The sequence below is a fragment of the Phaenicophaeus curvirostris genome, chromosome 29 (assembly GCF_032191515.1).
Source record: "Phaenicophaeus curvirostris isolate KB17595 chromosome 29, BPBGC_Pcur_1.0, whole genome shotgun sequence".
Classification (NCBI taxonomy): Eukaryota; Metazoa; Chordata; class Aves; order Cuculiformes; family Cuculidae; genus Phaenicophaeus; species Phaenicophaeus curvirostris.
In genome coordinates this window covers 1,734,736-1,756,273 of record NC_091420.1, presented here as the reverse complement: position 1 = coordinate 1,756,273, position 21,538 = coordinate 1,734,736, and the positions used below count along the sequence as shown (strand labels likewise).

At 58.8% G+C, this 21,538-nt stretch overlaps 3 protein-coding genes across 11 annotated transcripts in view; 2 read left to right on the top strand and 1 right to left on the bottom strand.

Annotated features, from left to right (window-relative positions):
- Positions 1-6,006, bottom strand: part of UBAP2L (ubiquitin associated protein 2 like) — a 38,174-nt gene extending 32,168 nt beyond the window's left edge. For 7 of the 8 annotated variants that reach the window (XM_069878710.1, XM_069878713.1, XM_069878714.1 and 4 more), the window contains exons 1-3: positions 5,944-6,006; positions 1,318-1,447; positions 746-823 (exon numbers count right to left, since the gene is read on the bottom strand). In XM_069878710.1, the coding sequence (XP_069734811.1) occupies positions 746-823; positions 1,318-1,407 (168 nt within the window). In that variant the 5' untranslated portion in view covers positions 1,408-1,447; positions 5,944-6,006. Of the gene's footprint in view, positions 1-745; positions 824-1,317; positions 1,448-3,095; positions 3,638-5,943 lie in introns of those variants that run through there. The other variant, XM_069878711.1, reaches the window with a different exon arrangement.
- A 588-nt stretch (positions 6,007-6,594) lies between these two features.
- C29H1orf43 (chromosome 29 C1orf43 homolog) lies at positions 6,595-11,770 on the top strand. 2 transcript variants are annotated; one of them, XM_069878852.1, is made up of 7 exons: positions 6,595-6,728; positions 8,176-8,277; positions 8,981-9,089; positions 9,292-9,345; positions 9,689-9,855; positions 10,387-10,445; positions 10,797-11,770. In XM_069878852.1, exons 1-7 carry the CDS (start codon positions 6,660-6,662, stop codon positions 10,993-10,995), a joined length of 759 nt encoding a protein of 252 aa, XP_069734953.1. In that variant the 5' UTR covers positions 6,595-6,659; the 3' UTR covers positions 10,996-11,770. The 2 variants fall into 2 exon arrangements, with proteins under 2 accessions (XP_069734953.1, XP_069734954.1); XM_069878853.1 differs by having other exon boundaries at positions 6,600-6,692.
- A 2,362-nt stretch (positions 11,771-14,132) lies between these two features.
- On the top strand, positions 14,133-19,150 carry PEX11B (peroxisomal biogenesis factor 11 beta). Its single transcript, XM_069878860.1, has 4 exons — positions 14,133-14,239; positions 14,329-14,444; positions 15,157-15,358; positions 16,947-19,150. Exons 1-4 carry the CDS (start codon positions 14,184-14,186, stop codon positions 17,311-17,313), a joined length of 741 nt encoding a protein of 246 aa, XP_069734961.1. The 5' UTR covers positions 14,133-14,183; the 3' UTR covers positions 17,314-19,150.
- Positions 19,151-21,538: the final 2,388 nt, after the last annotated feature.

Below are 21,538 nucleotides of genomic sequence, written 5' to 3'. Positions count from 1 at the left end.
AGAGTTAGCCCAAGGGAATTCCAGGAGAAGCCAACTGCGTCCTTACATGAGCCAGCAGTGGCCCAGCTGGCCAAGAAGGCCAAGGGCATCTGGGCTTGGATCAGACCCGGCGTGGCCAGCAGGGCCAGGGAGGTTCTTCTCCCTCGGGACTCGGCCCTGGGGAGACCGCTCCTCGAATCCTGGGGTCAGTTGTGGGCCCCTCCCCACAAGAAGGATGTTGAGGCTCTGGAGCGAGTGCAGAGAAGAGCAACGAAGCTGGGGAGGGGGCTGGAGAAGAAGAGGAGCGGCTGAGAGAGCTGGGGGGGTTTAGCCTGGAGAAGAGGAGGCTGAGGGGAGACCTCATTGCTCTCTGCAACTCCCTGAGAGGAGGTTGTGGAGAGGAGGGAGCTGGGCTCTTCTCCCAAGGGACAGGGGACAGGACGAGAGGGAATGGCCTCAAGCTCCACCAGGGGAGGGTCAGGCTGGACAGCAGGACAAAATACTTCATGGAAAGGGTGATTGGGCAGTGTCCGAGGCTGCCCAGGGAGGGGGTTGAGTCCCCTTCCCTGGAGGGGTTTAAGGGCCGGGTGGACGAGGTGCTGAAGGACATGGGTTAGTGATTGGTGGGAATGGTTGGACTCGATGATCCGGAGGGTCTTTTCCAACCTGGTGATTCTATGATTCCCACCCTGTCCCCAGCGCTCCCTGTACTCTCGACATCGATCCCACCTTCCCATCCAGGGTCGCCCTCACTTCCCACACTCACTTGTTTCACCTTCTCCTCAAAGTCAGCGTCGTTGTGGTCCGAAATCATCTGTGCAAGTCGGATCTGTTCCGCAGTGGCCTAAAGAAATTGAATGTGTAGAGGGAGCACGATTAGCGCGGTTCATTGCCAGAAACCTCTCTCCAAAGGTTATGCTGCTTCCCTGAAATCTCTGGGAAGGAACGGATGTGAGTAGGAGGTGCAAACGGGGCTCAGAGAGAGTAAAGCTTTGAAGAGGAAAAGGTCAGATGAAAGAGGAGCAAGTGAGGGGAGTCTGGAAGAAGGGAGGAACTGCCGGCTGGCCTTACGGCAGCCCCAAAGCTCTATCCATCCTGGGACAGACGCCATCATCAGAACCCCAGGACCTGCTGCCGGCGGCTCCTGAGCCACCCACATTCATTAAAGGGAACGGGGAACGTTCAGATAGAAGCAAAGGCAAATCTCAGCCCCAGCTCCTGCTCGGAGGCACCAAAACCGCCCCGTTACCTGGCAGGATGTTTGTTAGGCCAAGCCCTGCCGTTAGTGCCAGGTCTCCACCTCCAAGCTAAGCCGTTTCCACGGACGCTGCCCCTTACCTGCGGCCGCTGCTTGTGCTGTGTCTGGCTCTGTGTCTGTGTCTGCTCCCAGCTGCCCCGGGCGCGGTTCGTGCCCACCGATGTCATCATTTACAGTATATACAAATAACAGTATTTACAAGGCAGAGCTCTGCGTGGGGCGGAGAGAAGAGAGAAGGGGCTGTTAGAAACCGAACGCGAACAGCAGCACTGAGACTGATCTCGTGCGGGTGAGGCAGCCGGCAGAACCGTGGCAGCCCCATCCTGTTCCTGGAAGCCTCAGAGGGCCAGCCGGACGCTGCTGCGTTGCCTCCATGCCGCAGAGGCCATCGACACCACTCAGGTTTTCTCCACCGCTGCACCGTGTGCCCCCACACCACAGAGCTGGTGCCACTCGGGGTTTCTCCACCGCTGCCAGGGCAGAGCACGCCAAATGAAACCTCCCACGTGTCCAGGCGGGAGCTGTCGGGAACAGAAGCGCTTGGAGTAAAGGGTTGAAAAAAACTCGCTGCGGAAACCCAAGCGGGGAAGATCTGACCCGCAAGATACGATCCAAAACCTCACGTCCCAACACCAAGAGGGCAGCACGGAACGAGACCTGGAGCGCAGAGGAGAGGGAGCACAAAAGCCGTGTTAGCAAAGAGACTGGCAAGAACTGAGGAGCCTCTTCCCAAAGCCTGGAAGCAGGGAGACCCACGTGCCAGGCACCTGCTCCATCGGCATCCAGCCCTCCTGCGCAGTAACGTTCCAAACACAGGTCTCACAAAGCCTCCAAAGTTCATCCTTTAGGGCACCTGTGCACAGCAACCTAAACCCAGTGTTTTCCAGCCACACCATACCAAGGTTTCCATCAGGACACAACCCAGGCTCCTGTCCAGTCACCGGGAGCACCCGAGGTGCCCGTGACACCCAGATTTAAGGAAGAACCTGGACCACACCCAGGACAAAACCTCCCGGGTGCTGCAGCCATCCTGCTCGTGCTCCACACTCGCTCCTTCCCCGCTGTATATAATTCCTGCTCCCCGCTGCTGCGGCTCTTCCAGTTCCGAGCGCTTCGTGCACAAACAAGTTGTCACATCAAACCAATCTGGCAGCAGAACCACGGGCCCAGAGGGCAGCAACCTCGCGCAGCCGTGGTAACTTAATCTGCTGTTCCAACGGGACGTGGCTCCGGCTGCCCTGGACCTTTGTGCCGCGGCCGGGCATTGTTCCCCAGCTGCCACGCTCCGCTCTGCCCAGCCGCATTCCTGCCACAATCCAAACACGAGTATTTCTTCTTTAAAGGGAAAAAAAAAACCCCACAAGATCTATCCTAGAAATTCCAGCCAGGCCCTGGCCTCGCTGAGACCGTACCAGGAATCCCCACGCTCCATCAAGGGAAGAGGACGTGGCTGTCAAATCATTTAGTTCTCAATCGTGGAATTTCAGTACAGCTCACGGGCAACATTTAACAGCAAATCTTGGTTATCCTGACACTTGAACCAGCCTCACATAGAAGGAAGGATAGCTTGAGTTTATCCATTCAAAGCAGCCTCCATCAGGAGCACGTGGCCTCTCTTTTCCAAGAGCAAAACCCATGGATATTCTCCAAGGGGATGGAATAAACAAGAGCGGCTCCAGCCAAGGCAAATTGGGGCTGATTCACCCTGAGGAACAGCGTTAAACCAAGTTGTTCTGAGACAACCGGGAAGCGATGCGCTCATACAGGATTTAGGGCAAACAAGAGGCTTCACAGCTACACATCAGAGCACCTTTTCTTCAGGGAAGCTGCAAGGGAACAGGACGCGCTCTGCCCTTACCCCTTCTCCTTCTCGGCCTACACCGCCACCGCCTCCTGCGTCTGGGTACGGAGGAGAGAGCCTTGACTACACGGAACGTGAAGTGCGGAGTCTCCGGAAAAAGAGGTGATACGGAAACGTAATGAAGCGGTCATTTTATTGGAAATTTCAGGTGAGGTACACTTTGAGTAGGAGCTACCGGGCGAGTCCCGGCACATCCCAGCCTCTGTTTCCCTATCTGTTCATCCAGAGGATCCATATTTCCATCCCCTTCTGACAAAGCTCAAGGACTACGAGCCAAAGGCTCCAAAGCTCCAAAGGAAAGGACCACAGAGGGGAGAGCACTCGGAAAGATTCCTGTGAGGTGGGGCGGCACCAGCACTGCTTTATCGGTGAGTTTCCCTCTGGAATCGCTCCCCTGGAGGGGGATGAGGTTTGGGGGAGCCACCAGCTATGCCAACAGATTCCCCGGTTTGTGACCAACAGGGTGGGGAGGAGGAGGGTTTAGGAAGCTCCCAGTTTCATATTGATGAGGTGGGGACGATGAGGTTTGGAAGAGGCCTTAGCTATGCAGACAGGGTCCCTGGTTTGGGACCAATGGGGTGGGGAAGATGATCTTTAGGGGAGCTTCTGGTTTGGGACCAATGGGGTGGGGAGAACAAAGTTTCGGGAAGCCCCTGGTTTGGGACCGATGGGGTGGGGAGAACTAAGTCTGGGGGAGCCCCTTGTTTGGGACCGATGGGGAGGGGAGAACAAAGTCTGGGGGAGGCCCTGGTTCAATGGGGAGGGGAGAACTAAGTCTGAGGGAGCCCCTGTTTGGGACCGATGGGGTGCGGAGAACTAAGTCCGGAGAAGCCCCTGGTTTGGGACTGATGGGGTGGGGAAGAACGAGGTTTGGGGGAGCTCCCAGTTTGGAATCAACACAATTGGGAGGATGAGGTTTAGGGGAGGCCTCAACTAGGCCAACAGAGCCCCAGTTTGGGACCAGTGTGGGGTGAGGCCAAGGTTTGAGAGAGACCCTGTTTTGGAACCAATGGGGTTGAGAAGGAGAAGGTTTGGGGGAGACCCTGGCTATGCTAACAGAGCCCCCACTTTGGGACTGTTAGGCAGGGAGAACAAAGTTTGAAGGACCCCCCCCAGTTTGGGACTGATAGGGTGGGGAAGAATGAGGTTTTGTGGAGGCCCTGCTTTGTTTTGAGACTGATGAGGTTTGGGGGAGGCTCTGGCTACACCAAGAGATCCCCCATTTTGGGATTGATATGTAGGAAGAACAAAGTTTGAGGGACCACCCAGTCTGGGACTGATTGGTGGGGAGGACGAGGTTTGGGGGAGCCCCTGGCTAAGCCAACAGAGCCCAGTTTGGGACCGATGGGGTGGAAAGGGTGAAGTCTGAGGGACCCCCAGTTTGAGACCATTTGAGAGAATGAGGTTTGGGGGACACCCCAGCTACACCAACAGAGCCCCGCTTCGGGATCGATGGGGTGGGGACGATTCAGTTTAGGGTAACCCCTAGTTTGGGACCAGCAGGGTTGGGGAGGACAAAGTTTGGGGAAGGCCCTGGCTACACCAACAGAGCCCCCAGTTTGGGACCAACATGTGGGGAGAACAAAGTCTGAGGGAGCCCCCAGGTTGGGACTGATGAAGTGAGAAGGATGAGGTTTGGAGGGGGCCCCAGCTAAGCCAAGAGAGCCCCTGGTTTGGAATCGATGGGGTGGAGAGGATGAGGTTTACGGGAGCCCCTGGGTTTGGGAACAACAGGGTGGGGAGGATGAGGCTTAGGAGAGGCCCCAGCTACACCACCAGAGCGCCTGGTTTGGGACAAACGGGGTGGGGAAGATGAGCTCTAGGGGAGCCTCTGGTTTGGGACCGATGGGGAGGGGAGAACAAAGTTTGGGGGAGCCCCTGGTTCGACGGGGAGGGGAGAACAAAGTCTGGGGGAGCCCCTCGTTTGGGACCGATGGGGTGAGGAGAACAAAGTCCGGGGGAGCCCCTGGTTTGGGACCGATGGGGAGGGGAGAATGAAGTCTGGGGGAGTCCACGGTTTGGGCCCGATGGGGTGGGGAGAATGAAGTTTGGGGGAGCCCCTGGTTCGATGGGGAGGGGAGAACAAAGTCTGGGGGAGCCCCTGGTTCGATGGGGAGGGGAGAACAAAAGTTTCGGGGAGCCCCTGGTTTGGGATCGATGGGGAGGGGAGAACAAAGTTTCGGGGAGCCCCTGGTTTGGGACCGATGGGGTGGAGAGAACGAAGTTTCGGGGAGTCCCTGGTTCGATGAGGAGGGGAGAACCAAGTCTGGGGGAGCCCCTGGTTTGGGCCCGATGGGGAGGGGAGAACGAAGTCTGGGGGAGTCCACGGTTTGGACCCGCCAAGCTCGGGAGGAGCAAGCGAGCGAGGATGGCTCTGCCCACCCCCCAGCAGCCGGTACCGGATCCCGAGGCGCTGCCGCCGCCCGGGGAGCGCGGCCCCATTGTTCCCGGCCCAGAGCCCCGCGTCGCACAGCGGGGGCGGCGGCCGGAGGGCACCGGAGCGGGGAGGGGGCGGCGCCAGCCTAGGCCCGCGGCCGGGAGAGCGCGGGGCGCTTCCGCCCTCATGGCCGCGGCCGCCATTCCCCACCCCCCCCCCCCCCACCCCCCTCCGGCCTCACCTCCCCTCCCTCCCCGCCTCCCGCCCGCCCTCCCCGGCCTCGCGCTACGCCAGCCCCCGGCGGCGGCCCGGCCCGCTAGGCCGCGCGGGGGGAGGCGGCGGGAGCGGCGGGGGCAGGGAGCGCGGGGGATGAAGGGGGAGCGGCGGGGGCGGCGGGGAGCGGGGGGAGGGACGGGAAGGAGCCCCGCGGGGGGAGCGGAGCCGCCGCCGCCGCGGAGCCAACTTTACCTGGGCCTCGGCACTGACAACTCCCAGCGGCGCCCGCCCTCGTCACGTGACGGGGGCGCGGGGGCGGGGCCGGCGCCCACGTGACGCGTGCGTGAGGGGAAGGGAGGAGGGGGGAGCGCTCCGCCGCGCCGCGGTCACGTGGGGCAGCTTCACCCACGTGATGCAGAGGGTGCGGGGGGGGCGACGGGGTGGGGTTACTCGTCCTCGTCACGTGACTGTGGACGAGGCTTCGGCCCACGTGACGCGTGCGTGAGGGGCGGGAGGGACGAGCGCGCGTCACGTGACGCCGGCCGCGGTCACGTGATACGTCCGTGAGGGGAGGGGAGAGCGCGCCGCCGCCGCCGCCGCCGCCGCGGTCACGTGACGGGGGGAGCGCGGGGCGCGGCCGGTGCGGCTTCGCTCCCCGCCGGTGCGCGCGTGAGGGGGGAGGCGAGCCCTCCACCGCGCCTCGGTCACGTGACTCGGCTGCACGCCCCCCCACCCCCCACCCCCAACGTGTCGCGCGTGGGGGGGGAGGAGCGCCCGTCTTCGTCAAGCGACGGAAGGGCGGAGCGCGCCGGCGGCGCCGCTGTCACGTGACAGGGCCGCGTCAGCCATCGCGCCGCGGTCACGTGACCGGGGCCCGGCGCGGTGTCGTTTCCCCCCCCCCGGTCACGTGACGGCGCGCGGGGCGGCCTTCGCGGGCGCCATGTTGTGCGGCCTGGGCCGGGCCGGGCATGGCGGGGGCCGGCAGCAACTGGCTGTCCGGGGTGAACGTGGTGCTGGTGATGGCCTACGGCAGCCTGGTCAGCGGCTTGAGGGGGCCGGGGGCATGGGGACCGGGCTGGGGGCCCTGGGGGGGGCGGGGGGCGTCCGTGTGGAGCCGGGCCAGAGGAAGCTGTGGGGCCGGGGGCCTAGTGTGTCTGTGGGGCTGGGCCTCTGAGGGTTCCCTGGGTCAAGGGCTGGGGCTGGTGGGTCCGTGGGGTCGGGGACTGCGGTGTCTCTGGGGCTGGAGCTGGCGTGTCCATGGGGCTGGGATATCGGTGGGTTGGGGGCTTCTGTAGGGCTGGGGTATCAGTGGATTGGGGGCTTCTGTGGGGCTGGCCTGTGCAGGGGTATCAATAGGGCTGGGGGCTGCTATGGGGCTGAGCCTGACGTGTCCATGGGGCAGGGGACGGGGGTGTCCCTGGGGCTGGAACTGGCGTGTCCATGGGGCAGGGATATCAGTGGGTTGGGGGCTCCCGTGGGGCAGGGATATCAGTGGATTGGGGGCTCCTGTGGGGCAGGGATATCAGTGGGTTGGGGGCTCCCGTGGGGCAGGGATATCAGTGGGTTGGGGGCTCCCGTGGGGCAGGGATATCAGTGGGTTGGGGGCTCCCGTGGGGCTGGCATATCCTTGGAGCCAGGGGTATCAGTAGGGCTGGGGGCTACTGTGGGGCAGAGCCTGACGTGTCCATGGGGCAGGGGCCAGGGGTGGCTTGTGGGGCTGGCAGATCCCTGGGCCTGGGGGCCTGGTGAGGATGTGAGGCTGAGAATCATCCATGGAGCTGAACTTGGGGTGTCCCAGGGGCCGGGGCATCCGTGCAGCCGGTCCTGGGGTGCCAGGGGTGTCTATGGGCTTGGTGTGTCTGGGGGGCTGGGCCTGGGGCCTCTGGGGGAATGGGGGTGTCCGTGGGGTTGAGCCCAGGAAATCTGGGGGCCTGGGAGCCTTGGACATGTGTGGGACCAGGGGGCTGGTGTGTCTGTGGAGCTGGGTCCAGAGCAGCCATGGGTTCTGGTGTGTCTGTGGGGCAGGGGGCCGTGGACATCGTGGGGCCAGGGCTGGTGTGTCTGTGAGGCCAGGACTGGGGCACCCATGGGGCTGTGGGGCTGGCAGGTCTGTGGGGTTTGCAGCCCAGCGACATCCGTGGGCCCCGGTGTCTCCTTGGAGGCCCCGTGAAGCCAGGCCTGAGGGGCCCATGAAGTTCTGGTGGGACATGGCCCAGGGGAGCTGTGAGGAGCCCTCCATGGGGCTGGCCTAGTGTCTGTGGGGCAGAGAGAGGCCACGAGCAGGAGCCTCTGTGGAGACCAAGATGTCTGTGGGGCTCCTGATGGTCAGGACAGGGTCCCTGGTGCTGTCCAGGTTTGAGGGGTCCCTGTGGTCGCTCATTCTGGGGTGTCCATGGGGGTGTCTGTGGGATGGGGCTCGGGTGGCCGTATGGCCCCCGGCACAGCTCAACATCCCTGATTTCCGTTCCCGCTGTGGCATTCCAGGTCTTCGTGCTGCTGTTCATCTTTGTGAAACGCCAGATCATGCGCTTCGCCATGAAGTCCCGCCGCGGCCCCCATGTCCCTGTCGGACAGCACGCGCCCAAGGTGGGTGCGCGTGGCTCTGCCGCGGAGTTCTGCCTCCTCTCCCCTGTGCCCGCAGGCCTGTCCGTGCCAGAGGGGCAGGCAGCATCTGCTTGGGAATCAGACATTTTGTAGAATCGTGGAATGGTTTGGGTGGGAAAGGACCTCAAAGCCCATCCAGTCCCACCCCTGCCATGGGCAGGGACACCTCCTACTGCATCAGGGGCTCCAAGCCCCATCCAACCTGGCCTTGAACCCCTCCAGGGATGGGGTAGCTGTAGCTTCTGTGGGCAACCTGGGCTGGGACCTCCCCGCCATCATCATGAAGAATTTCTTCCCAATGTCTAATCTAAATCTTCCCCCCTTCCAATTTAAAGCCATTCCTCTCATCCTGTCACTCCTGAGCTTTCCTGGAGCCCCTTTCTGTACTGGAAGCTGCTCTTAGGTTTCCCCAGAGCCTTCTCCAGGCTGAACAACTTCAACTCTCTCAGCCTGGTCTTACACAGAAGATACTCCAGCCTCTAGATCATTGTGACCTCCTCTGGAATCGCTGCAACAGACCCATGTCCTTCCTGTGCTGTTTTCCATGGTCTTTTCTGCTCCTGGAGCCGCCACCTCTGTGTGGTGATGTGCAGCCAGGGAGGGAGTGGGATGGTTTCCAGGCCTCAGGACTTGGCTGTTCCCATCCGTGTGATCCATGCTCTTTAAACGGGAATTATTTTCCCAGGATTTAAAGGAAGAAATTGATATTCGGCTGTCGAGGGTGCAGGACATCAGGTACGAACCCCGGCTGTTGGCGGAGGATGACAGCAGGCTGCTGCAGCTGGAGGCACCAGGTACCCCCATATTCCAGAGACTCTCACTAGTGTTTATCCCATCAGCTCTGGCCGTTCCCGGGGCCAGGTTGCCTCTACTGTTGGTTTTCACATCAACTTCATGTTTGGAGATGACAGAGATGGGGTCTCTGTGCTCTGCTCCCCTTTTCCCCCCTCCCTCTCACTGTGGCCAAGCATTCAGTTTATTTTTTCTCTTTGCCAGGTTGCTATAACTACCTGTACAGGATGAAAGCGCTGGATGCCATCCGGACATCTGGTAAGGGCAGGAGTGGGAGAGGATGCTTAGTAGACCTAGGAACGGCTGTGGATGTGGTGTACCTGGATTTCAGTAAAGTCTCAGACACGGTTTCTCGCAGTATCCTGCTTGAGAAACCCATGGCCTGGACAGACAAACTGCTGGCTACAAAAATGTCTGGGTGGGCGAAGCCGGCCTGGTGGTGAATGGAGACAAATCCTGTGGGTGTCTGGTCCCAAGCAGGGTCCCCAGGGCTCGATGCTGGGGAGTTAAATTCCCTGCCAGTTCCGCTCTTGTCTGCGGGTAAACACGAGTGTTGTGGCCTGTGCTTCAGCTGCCGGTTGTGTTGTGTTTCGTTTTCCAGAAATCCCGTTTCACGCAGAGGGTCGGTACCCAAAGTCTTTAATAGGGAAGAATTTCTGTGCCTACCTGCTGGAACTGCGGAATTCCAGCGCCTCCTTCAAAGGCATCCGCAAAGCCTTGATCGACACCCTGCTTGATGGCTACGAGAGCGCCCGCTACGGCACTGGGGTAAGCGCTGGGTGGAGACCACGCTGTGTCCTCCCTTGATTCTCATGGGATCAGAGGATCAATGAATGCTTTGGATTAGAAGGAACCTCACAACCCATCCAGTCCCACTGCAGCAGGGGCTCCAAGCCCCATCCAACCTGGCCCTGAACCCCTCCAGGGATGGGGCAGTTAACCCTGCTCTGGGCAACCAGGGCCAGGGCCTCCCAAACCTCACAGCAAAACATTTCTCCCTAAGATTTCATCTCAATCTCCCCTCTTGCAGCTCAAAACCGTTCCCCCTCATCCTCTCCCTGCATTCCCTGATCCAGAGCCCCTCCCCAGCTTTCCTGGAGCCCCATTCAGCACTAGAAGTTGCTCTAAAGTCTCCTTGGAGCCTTCTCTTCTCCAGGCTGAACAACCCCAACTCTCTCAGCCTGGCCTCGTACAGGAGGTTCTCCAGCCCTCGCATCATCTCTGTGGCCTCTGGACTCGCTCCAACAGATCCATGTCCTTCCTGTGCTGTTTTTCATGGTCTTTTCTGTTTGCACCCAGGTCTTTGGGAAACTGGAATACCTGAAGTACCAGGATGCTCTGAATGAGCTGGCAAACCTGTGAGTGTGGTTGCCTGGGTGTGGGGTGTGGGGGAGTGTCCTAGGGCCCTTCGCAGAGGCGTGAACGGAGATGGTTTTAGGGCAGAACCTAGCCTGAGATGTGCTAGAAATGTGCCTGTCCATCCTTCCAGATTTGCTCTCTCTCTGTTCACGTGTTTTGGGTCTGTTACTGGGTCACAGATCACATTCCCACTTGTGCTGGCTGCTTGGAGCTGGGGACCTCGCGCAGGCTCCTGGCCTGGCACCCACAGCTTGTCCAAAGCACCAGGAGTGCCATCCTGAGCAACCATCTGCCTGGTGCGGGATGTGAGGCGATGGTGGCAGCTGAGGGTGCTTCTCCTCTCTCCCCAGGACTAAGGCGCGGGGCGGTGTCACCCAGCGGCAGCACCAGTCAGCAGCGAAGGATCTCACCCTCTCTCCAGAGGTCTCCAACCCTGCCACCATCCAGGTCACCTACCTGCCTTCCAGCCAGAAGAGCAAACGTGCCAAACATTTCCTGGAGCTGAAGAGCTTTAAGGACAACTACAATACGCTGGAGAGCACCCTGTGAGCCCAGCAGGGAGCCCCACGGCCTGGGTGGGTTGTACCTGCAGTTTGGTGTGGAGGAAGGGGCTGCACCCACGTGTCTCCCTTCTCTGCCACGTTTGGGATTGGCGCAGGCTCCGTTGCGACTGGCGGAGCTCATCCCTCGCCGGGAGCCCCTTTGGAAGCCGTGCACGTGCCTGCTGAAGCAGGAGAGGAGCAGTCTCTGCCTCCTCTGCAGGCCTGGGACACGCTTTGGGCTGGAGGCTTTGAGTCTGGCAGCGCCTTGGAGTCCTGGCCTTGTGAATAAACTGATTTGCTTTAGCTTATTTATACAAGACTGATGCCAGACAGCGCTCCCCTCCACTTCTCCTGTGCCAGCCGGCAGACGCTGCCTGTCTGTCCATCCTGTCTGTGTTGTTCTCTGACTCTGGAGCTGCTCGTCGATCCTTTCTGAAGGGGGAGCGCTCTCCTTTTCCCCGGGGCTGCCAGCTGCTCCCAGCCCGGGCTCCCAGGACAGACTGTACATAGCTTGGTGGGTTCCCAGCCGCTGTGGCTGAGGTGCCTCTTTGGGCTGCAGTTTCTACTCTTATTTCTCTTGCAGCTGGGCACTCGGAGGTGTCTCGGGCAGCTCCCAGCACCTGGCGTGTCCTGCTAGGGGGATTTTCCATCCCACTCTCACCAGTGGCAGCTGAGCCTGCGGGGGCTGGAAGCTCGCTGCCCCCCACTTAACGCCACGTGGGCTGGAACCCTGCCCCTCCGCCCTCTTTTTAATTGCTGTTTAATAAAACGAGTTACCCTGAGCAGGATGCACACTGGTGGCCTCTGAGGAGCCCTTCCCTGCCTGATCCAGGGCTGCTTCTGTTCCTGTTGCACTGCTGCGGTGACAGGGACACCGGTGCTGGGGTGGCTGGTGCCAGGTGAGCTGCGAGGTCCCTGCAGCAGCAGCGTGTTTAGCAGCAGCGTGGAATGTGGCTGGCTGGGCCATCTCCCTCGTGCAGGCAGCGAGTGCGCCCTGAGCGAGTTTGTGGATGATACTGAGCTGGGTGGAAGCTGGATCTGCTGGAGGGTCGGGAGGCTCCAAAGGGATCTGAACAGGCTCGATCCATGGGCTGAGACCAACGGCAGGAGGGTTAACGAGGCCAAATGGCGGGTCCTGCCCTTGGGGCACAACAACCCTGAGCAGCTCCAGCCTAGGAGAAGTCTGGCTGGAAAGTGCCTGGAGGAGAAGGACCTGGGGATGTTGGTTGAACATGAGCCAGCAGGGGCCCAGGGGGCCAAGAAGGCCAAGGGCATCTTGGCTTGGATCAGACCCGGCGTGGCCAGCAGGGCCAGGGAGGTTCTTCTCCCTCTGGCCTCGGCCCTGGGGAGACCGCTCCTCGAATCCTGGGGTCAGTTCTGGGCCCTCCCCACAAGAAGGATGTTGAGGCTCTGGAGCGAGTGCAGAGAAGAGCAACGAAGCTGGGGAGGGGGCTGGAGAAGAAGAGGAGCGGCTGAGAGAGCTGGGGGGGTTCAGCCTGGAGAAGAGGAGGCTGAGGGGAGACCTCATTGCTCTCTGCAACTCCCTGAGAGGAGGTTGTGGAGAGGAGGGAGCTGGGCTCTTCTCCCAAGGGCCAGGGGACAGGACGAGAGGGAATGGCCTCAAGCTCCACCAGGGGAGGGTCAGGCTGAATGTTACGAAGAATTTTTTCCCAGAAAGGGTGATTGGGCAGTGTCCGAGGCTGCCCAGGGAGGGGGTTGAGTCCCCTTCCCTGGAGGGGTTTAAGGGCCGGGTGGACGAGGTGCTGAGGGACATGGGTTAGTGATTGATGGGAATGGTTGGACTCGATGATCCAGAGGGTCCTTTCCAACCTGGTGATTCTGTGATTCTACCTCCAGAAGGAAGAAGAGATGTCAGCAAGTGTTTGTGTTTGTTGTAAGTTTGGATGTGAGCTGGTGGCAAGCAGCTGCTCCTCCGGGACGCCGTTCCCGAGCCGCTGCTTGATGTGGAATATCCAGACTTTACCCAATGGTGCGAATCCCAGCAGCAACGAAAATATAAAATAACTGATTAAAAAGAAGCTGCAAGTTTATGGAAAGTCATTTGTATACAGGTGGGTGGGCGGTGGGAGGGCTGAGCTGCCCGTCCCAGCAGAGCCCTTCGGGGTCCAGGGGGACTTTGCAAACGAGCAGGTAGTTCCCGCTGCCTAACGAGGGGTTCGACTCTAATAAAACTTTCCCGTCCTTCCCAATCTTTGGGTGCTCGCGCCTTACACCAACCGTCAGGATTCTAGGACACTTTGATCATTTGATTCTATGATTCTTTGATTCTCCAATTCTCCGATTCTGTTATTCTGTGCTTTTTTGATTGTTTGGTACGGTGATTCTTTGATTCTATGATTTTTTCAATTATTTGATTCTATTTTTTTTGATTCTGCGGTGCTACGATTACTTTATTCTATGAGGTTTTGATTATTTGATACCACGATTCCATGAATCTTTGATTTTGGTTATTGGATTTTACAATTCTGATTTTGATTCTAGGATTCTATGTTTTTTTTATTCCACTAGTCTTTCATTCTATGATTTTTTATTTGATTCTGTGGTTATTTTATTATATGATCTTTTATTATTAGATTCTATGATTCTTTGGGATTCTTTTATTCTTTGATTCAATGATATTTTAATTACATGATTCTAGGATTCTTTGATTTTGAGATTTTTTGATTCTACAATTCTTTGATTCTATGATTATTTTGCTCTAGGATTTTTGATTCTACAAATCTATGATTATTTTGCTCTAGGACTTTTGATTCTACGAATCTATGATTATTTTGCTCTATGATTTTTGATTATTTGATTCTATTATTATTTTTTCTATGATTTTTGATGATTTGATTCTAGAATTCTTTGATTTTGTCATTCTTGGCTTCTATGAGTCCGTGATTCTTTGATTCTATTATTTTTTACTCTATGATTTTACAATTCTTTGATTCCACCACTCTTTTATTCTACGACTTGTTTGATTCTACGATTCTTTGATTCTTCTTATTCTTCCATTCTCTGAATTTTCCATCCCCACTCTCTGTCCCCACTGGGGGACGCGCGCGCGGCGCGGTTTGACCCTCGGCGGCCGCCGTCGCGCACTCCCGGAAGCGGCTCCGCGAGCCGCGTCGCTGACGAGGTTTGACCCCCGGCGGCCGCCGTCTCGCTCCCGGAAGCGGCGCCGCGGCGGCCATGGAGCCGTGGGTTCGGTTCAGCGCGCAGAGCCAGGCCAAGGAGCGGCTCTTCAGGTGCGGGGCGGCGGGGCCGCTGCACCCCCCGGTGCCCACACACCCCCCTCCCCGGTGCCCCCGCTGACGCGGCTTCTCGTGTCCTACAGGGCGGCGCAGTACGCGTGTGCGCTGGCGGCCGAGGCGCTGCGGCGGAACGGGGCGAGCGGCGGGGCCCTGCGCGGCCTGCGGCAGCTGGAGGCGCACCTGGCGCTGGGCCGCAAGCGTGAGCGGGGCGGGAGCACGACCACCGGGACCGCGGCCCCCGTGTCCCCCTATAGCACACCCCCCCCAGCCCCCCGTGACCGAGCCCGTAGCCGCTCAGAACCGTCCCCCCACCCCCCCCAGGACCGCAGCCCCATGTCCCCCCGCCCCTCCTGACCGGGCCCGCAGCCCCCCATGTCCCCCCACAGCCCCCACCACCACCCCGCGACCAGACCCACAGCTCCCTATAACTCCCAACCCCCCATAACCAGACCCACAGATCCCCCAGCCAGGCCCACAGCTCCCTATAACCCCCAAGCCCCCATGACCAGACCCACAGCCCCCCCAACCCTCCCCCAACCAGGCCCACAGCTCTCTATAACCCCCAACCCCACCACGACCAGGCCCACAGACCCCCAACCAGATCTACAGCCCCCCATTACCCCCCATAACCTCCAACCCCACCACGACAAGGCCCCAGCCCCCCATAACCCCTAACATCCCCATAATCCCCAGCCCCCCCATACCCACAGCCCCCGATAATCCCCAACCCCCCAATAACCCCCAAACACACCCCTATGACCAGACCCACAGCCCCCCATAACCCCTCCACCCAGTCCCCCTCAGAGACCGAGCCCCCCCTCACTCCCCTCGACAGTCCCTCTGTCTGTCCCGCAGTGCTGCTCACCCTACCCCCTCCCGACAGTCCCTCTGTCCGTCTGTCTGTCCTGCAGTGCTTCGCCTGGGCAGCTCGGCCGAGGCGCTGGAGGCGGCCAAACGCTCCATCCACCTGTCGGACGTGGTTCTGCGCTTCTGCGTCACCCTCAGCCACCTCAACAGGGCCATGTTCTACGCCTGCGACAACGTCCTCTGGGCGGGGAGGACAGGGCTGCTTCCCCACCTCGACCAGGAGAAGTGGAGCCAAAGGTCCTTCAGGTCAGAAGCTGGGTTCTCGTCTTTCCCCTGCCAGCCCCCCAAGAAGCAGGATGAGAGGCTGGGAGAGGTGGGGGTCTTCAGCCTGGAGGAGAGAAGGCTCCAAGGAGACCTTAGAGCAGCTTCCAGTGCTGAAAGGGGCCCCAGGAAAGCTGGGGAGGGTTTTTTTGTAAAGACATGGAGTGATAGGACAAGGGAGAATGGCTTTAAATAGGAGATGGGATGATTTAGAATCATAGAATCACAGAATCACCAGGTTGGAAAAGACCCAGCGGTTCATCGAGTCCAACCATCCCCATCAATCACTAACCCATGTCCCTCAGCATCTCGTCCACCTGGCCCTTAAACCCCTCCAGGGAAGGGGACTCAACGCCCTCCCTGGGCTGTTCCAGTGCCCAATGACCCTTTCCGTGAAATATTTTTTCCTGGTGTCCAGCCTGACCCTCCCCTGGTGGAGCTTGAGGCCATTCCCTCTCGTCCTGTCCCCTGGCCCTTGGGAGAAGAGCCCAGCTCCGTCCTCTCCACAACCTCCTCTCAGGGAGTTGCAGAGAGCAATGAGGTCTCCCCTCAGCCTCCTCTTCTCCAGGCTAAACCCCCCCAGCTCTCTCAGCCGCTCCTCTTCTTCTCCAGCCCCCTCCCCAGCTTCGTTGCTCTTCTCTGCACTCGCTCCAGAGCCTCAACATCCTTCTTGTGGGGAGGGGCCCAGAACTGACCCCAGGATTCGAGGAGCGGTCTCCCCAGGGCCGAGGCCAGAGGGAGAAGAACCTCCCTGGCCCTGCTGGCCACGCCGTTTCTGATCCAAGCCAAGATGCCCTTGGCCTTCTTGGCCCCCTGGGCCCCTGCTGGCTCCTGTTCAACCAACACCCCCAGGTCCTTCTCTGCCAGGCACCTTCCCACCACTCTTCCCCAAGCCTGGAGCTGCTTGGGCTTGTGTCCCAAGTGCGGGACCCGCCATTTGGCCTCGTTAACCCTCCTGCCATTGGTCTCAGCCCATGGATCCAGCCTGTTCAGATCCCTTTGGAGCCTCCCAACCTCCAGCAGATCCAGCTTCCACCCAGTGGACATAAGGAGGAATTTCTTCACGATGAGGGCGGGGAGGCCCTGGCCCAGGTTGCCCAGAGCAGAGGTGGCTGCCCCATCCCTGGAGGGGTTCAAGGCCAGGTTGGATGGGGCTTGGAGCCCCTGATCCCGTGGGAGGTGTCCCTGCCTGTGGCCGTGGTGGCTGGAATTAGACAATTTTTAAGGTCCCTTCCAACTCAAAGTGTTCTATGATTCTGTGACGGCAGCGCAGGCAGGTTGAGGGGCTGCTGCGTTCGCATGGATCAGCACCAGATCCAGGCCTGCTTAACATAGAACCACAGAATCATTCAGGTTGGGAAAGACCTTTTAAATTCAACCATAAGCCCAGCACTGCTTTTCCTGCGCCGATGGCAGTGCTGACGGGCCCCTCACCTCTCGATAGAACCCAGATTCTTCCTTCCCACGGGCATTTTATTTCTGGGGGGACAGCCAGAGGTGTTGCAGAGCGTGTCTCCAGTGCCCTTTGCCCGCTCTCTCTGCTCTCCCCGCCATCCCTCTCCCTGTTTTCCAGGTATTACCTCTTTGCCCTCATCGTGAACTTGAGCCGGGACGCCTACGAGATCCGGATCCTGATGGAGCGCGAGATGAGCGGGAAGCGAGCGAAAGGCAGCGAGAACGGTTGCCGTGTCCAGGCTGACAACGGGCTCCAGCAGCTGGGGCTGAGGCTGCAGATCCAGCTGCGGATTCTGATCCACGTCCTTCGGAACAACCCTCCTCTGCTTCTGGATGTGGTGAAAAACGCCTGCGACCTTTTTATCCCCCTGGACAAGCTGGGGCTGTATAAAACCAACCCGGGCTTCGTGGGGCTGTGTGGCCTCACCTCCTCCATCCTCTCCATCCTCACCATTCTCCATCCCTGGCTCAAACTGAAGCCGTAGTTGTCCTCGGTGCCCACCTCTGGGCTCGAAGCCAGATCTGGGGACATTCCCGGGGCCGGGACACGACTCAAGCTGACTCTCGCAGTCCCGTTGCGTGCAGCTCCGTGTTCACATCATGCCTGGCTGCTTCAATAAAGGGGAGATGGAAAGAGGACAGAGGGAATTTGCGGCATCAAAGCCCACAGGGACCTGTTCCAGCGGCCTCAGCTCCCTGCGCCGCTGGAGAGATGCTCAACGGACTCTAAATTTGGTGGTTTTCCCCACCAGCTGTAGCACCTGTCCAGCTGTTTTAGGGGTTTAACGTTTCTTCTTCCCCTTTAGGGAGATGGCATCCCAAATCCAGCCAGGAGGGAAATATTTGGAGCCGTAGGAGGCTTCTCCCAGACCAGAGGGCTTTATACCGCGGGCTGGGGGTGAGCCCAGCGCTGCCTGGAGCATCCAACACCTACTTTGATGCTTTTATCTTCCTTTTAAGAAATCTGAGTGCAGGCAGAGGGTGAGTTGGAAGGAGTTTGGCCGCGGAGGAGCCGTTCCCAGCCGGGCGTTCGGAGGCGATTCCGGGGTAAGTCCACAGCTTGGCCAGTGATGACTTTGAGGTGAGGTCGGAGCAGTGTGCTTCCCCGTCGGAGAATTTTTGCTTGCCTGCCCCCTTCCCCGCAATCCCAGTGGGGAAGAAGCGACTCCAGCGAGTCTCGCCGAGCCTCGACGTCACCCCCAGCCCTTCCCACGTGGATTTCTCTGCGTGTGAGAGCAGAAAGGGGACTCGGGCAGCCCGATCGCTTCCCTGCTGCTGTGAAGAAGCTGAGACCTGCGCATCCACCTCCTCCCTCTGCCTGGAGCGGCGTGGGTTCACCCCACTGAGCCGTTGGCTTCTCTGATAGTGGCTTCTTTTGTCATAGATGGGGAAGGGGACACCTCGATGCCATCGTTCTCCACGTTAGTTGTTCCTGCTGGCTTTTCCCTTGGAGCAGGTGCTGCTGCCTCAAAATATTTTCCCATTTTCCTTAGTTTCCGTGACCCAGCTAACGCTCTTTACACCAGCTCTTCCCAGCTCTCAAAGGTGTTTTACTCACTGATTCTCAGAGCTGGTGACCTTTCGCATCCAGAGGTGGGATGCTCGTTGCTCCATCCCCGAGAGGGAGCGACCCTGCCTGTTTTTAAATCCCCCTGATGTTTTTGTTCCGCTCCGGCACCTCCGTGCCTGAAGATTTCAGGCTTCCAGGTACATCTGCGTGATGCCTGGGCTGGAAAACCCTGGTTCCCTTGCTCGAGTGGGTTTGTTAGCCTGGATCGAGCTCCAGGACACTTTCCATTCAGCATTTTTGTGAGCACTGGGGTGATGCAGGGAGGGGAAAAAGGCTGAATTGCTGCGAAAAGGCCGGAGCGTGCAGCCCAAACAACTCAGACCTTTAGGAAGAGGGAGTTTAATCCTGCTGGATAACGAAGGCGGCGACGGTGGGTCAGAACGTGGGGTTTTTCTACCTGCAACCACGTCCTGAGCAGGGAAGGGGCAGGCTGAGGTATCAGCCTGTGGTGTTTGGGTGGCAGAAGCCACCCTGTGATTCCCCTCGGCTCACGGAAAGGACTCGAGCCAAACCCCAGCTTGGACTTGGAACTCTTGGAGATGGTAAATCAGTGACGAGCGTGGCCGGCGCTGCCCCCAGCAGCCTCCACGTGTGGTTAACGCCGGGGTTTAAGGTGTTGGAATGAGGTTTTAACCCAGCAGAAGCTGCACAGCGTCTCCGGCTCTTCACGTGTGTGTAAATACCGTGGCGTAAATCAGCATCGGCACCGATCGTGGTTTGCAGAGTTGGTTATTAAAGCTCAGCTGCCAAGACACTGCAAGGAATTCTTCATTACTGTTCATAAAACCGCGTAGGGCGAGGTCAATCATGGTTTGATATCAATAGTTCATATTTAGTTTGTTTTGTTTTCATACTTTATTTCATTTTCATCCTTGGATTTTATATTTAGAGTCCTGTGTTTAGGACACAACCACCCCGAGCAGCTCCAGGCTTGGGGAAGAGAGGCTGGAAAGGTCCCTGGGAGAGAAGGACCTGGGGGGGTTGGTCGACAGCGGCTGAACCTGAGCCAGCAGTGACCCAGGTGGCCAAGAAGGCCACCGGCATCTTGGCTTGGATCAGAGATGGCATGGCCAGCAGGAGCAGGGAAGGGCTTCTCCCCCGTTCTCAGTGCTGGTGAGGCCAAACCTCGAATCCTGGGTTCGGTTTTGGGCCCCTCGCTCCAAGAAAGACCTTGAGATCCTGACGCGCGTCCTGAGAAGGGAACAGAGATCAGGGTTGTGAGGAGCACCTGAGGGACCTGGGGTTGTTCAGCCTGGAGAAGAGGAGGCTGAGGGGAGACCTCGTTGCTCTCCAGAACCACCTCAAAGGAGGTTGCAGAGAGGTGGGTGTTGGTCTCTTCTCCCAAGTGGGAGGTGATGGGATGAGTGAGAACGGCCTCAAGCTGCATCAGGGGAAGTTTAGATTGGACATCAGGAAAAACGTCTTCACAGAAAGGGTTCTCAAGCCCTGGAACGGCTGCCAGGGAGGTGGTTGAGTCCCCGTCCCTGGAGGGGTTTAAAATCTGGGGAGATGAGGTGCTTGGGGATGTGATTTAGTAGTGGGCAGGGATGGTTGGAGCTGATGATCTCAAAGGTCTCTTCCAACTTAATGATTCTATGACCCTGTATTAAACACAAGTGTAGGAATTTTCTGCAGAGATGGGAACATCATCAGTTCCACCAGCTTCTCGGAGCCCATTTTTTTCAGCTGCCTAGGACTGGGTGCATCCGTACCTTCCCGAACCTCCATCTCCATGAGTTTTTCCTTCCCATCCTGCTGCTCCAAACCTCCTGCCCCCTGATCCAGTGGGAGGAGTCCCTTCCCGTGGCAAGGTGGGTCTGGATGGGCTTCGAGGTCCCTCCCAGCCCAAACCATTCCATGATTCCATGATCTGCTGGCTGATGCCCCTCCGATGAAATCCCATCCCAGCACTTCTCCAGGTCCATAAACACCTTGGAATTGGATATTGCTGGAACGCGGAGCTCTCCCCAGGGCTGAGTTGCTCCCTCAGCCATCTGGGAGACACTTTGAAGGGTTTTTCCATCCCACTATGACCCTTTTCCATCCATCCCCACCTCTGCTTTTCCTTGGGAAGCACCTTCCTAGCAATTATGGGATGTGAGGTGTTGGGGTGAAGCTTCCCAGCCTCCAGCGCTCATCCCGAGTGGACAATTTGATCCCCAAATGCCCCGATTAGGTAGCGGGATCATCTTTAATGATAATAAAATGCCACTTATCCAAGAATTTCTTGGCTTGCGGAGCGTATGGAGGACACGGAGCGCGGCCGGGGTGCCCTTGGGGGAGCCGGGGCTGGCTTGGAGCTCCCAATTCCAACTAATTAGCGTTATTACTGAGCTAATTACAATTCAGGTTCATTTACAGAGCTATTGCCAGCCGCCCTCTCGCGACTGGGCTCTCCCAGCCAAGAGAAACTCCAGACCCGGACCCAGCAACGTTCATCAAAGTTTAATTGGTGTTAATTAGTTGGGACTCAAGAGGAGATGCCGAGGCTGGAGACCTCGGGATTGTCGCAGCGGAGCCTGGAAACGCCAATTTAGGGCATTTTCTCCCTCTTTTTGTAAATTATTTGGCTCCTACGAACCTTTCGAGGAGGGGAAGCTCCCTGCTAATTGGGCGAGGGGCTTCGTTAGGAGCTCGTTAAGGAGAGGGCTCCAGGGTGGGTCCTGGTGGTGGCCGGTGGCCGCTCCTGGCCGTGGGCGCTTGGTTTCGAGTCGGCTACGGAGGCAGCTGACCCTGGGATCCCCTCATGTGCAAACTGGGGAGACTGGGATGGACTGGGCTGGGGGCACTGGGATGGACTGGGGGTGCTGACCTGGGGGCACCAGGAGAGACTGGGAGTGAACTGGGTTTGGACTGGGGACACTGGGCTGGACTGGGGGCACTGGGCTGAACTGGAAGCGCTGTGCTGGAGGCACCAGGTGAGACTGGGAGTGAACTGGGTTGGACTGGGGGCGCTGGGCTGAGCTGGGGCTGCTGATCTGGGGGCACCAGGTGAGACTGGGGTCACTGGGCTGAACTGGGAGCACTGTGCTGGGAGCTCCAGGCGAGACTGGGGATGCTGGGCTGGACTGGAGGCACTGGGCTGGACTGGGAGCACCAGGACAGACTGGAAGTGAACTGGGCTGGACTGGGGGCACTGG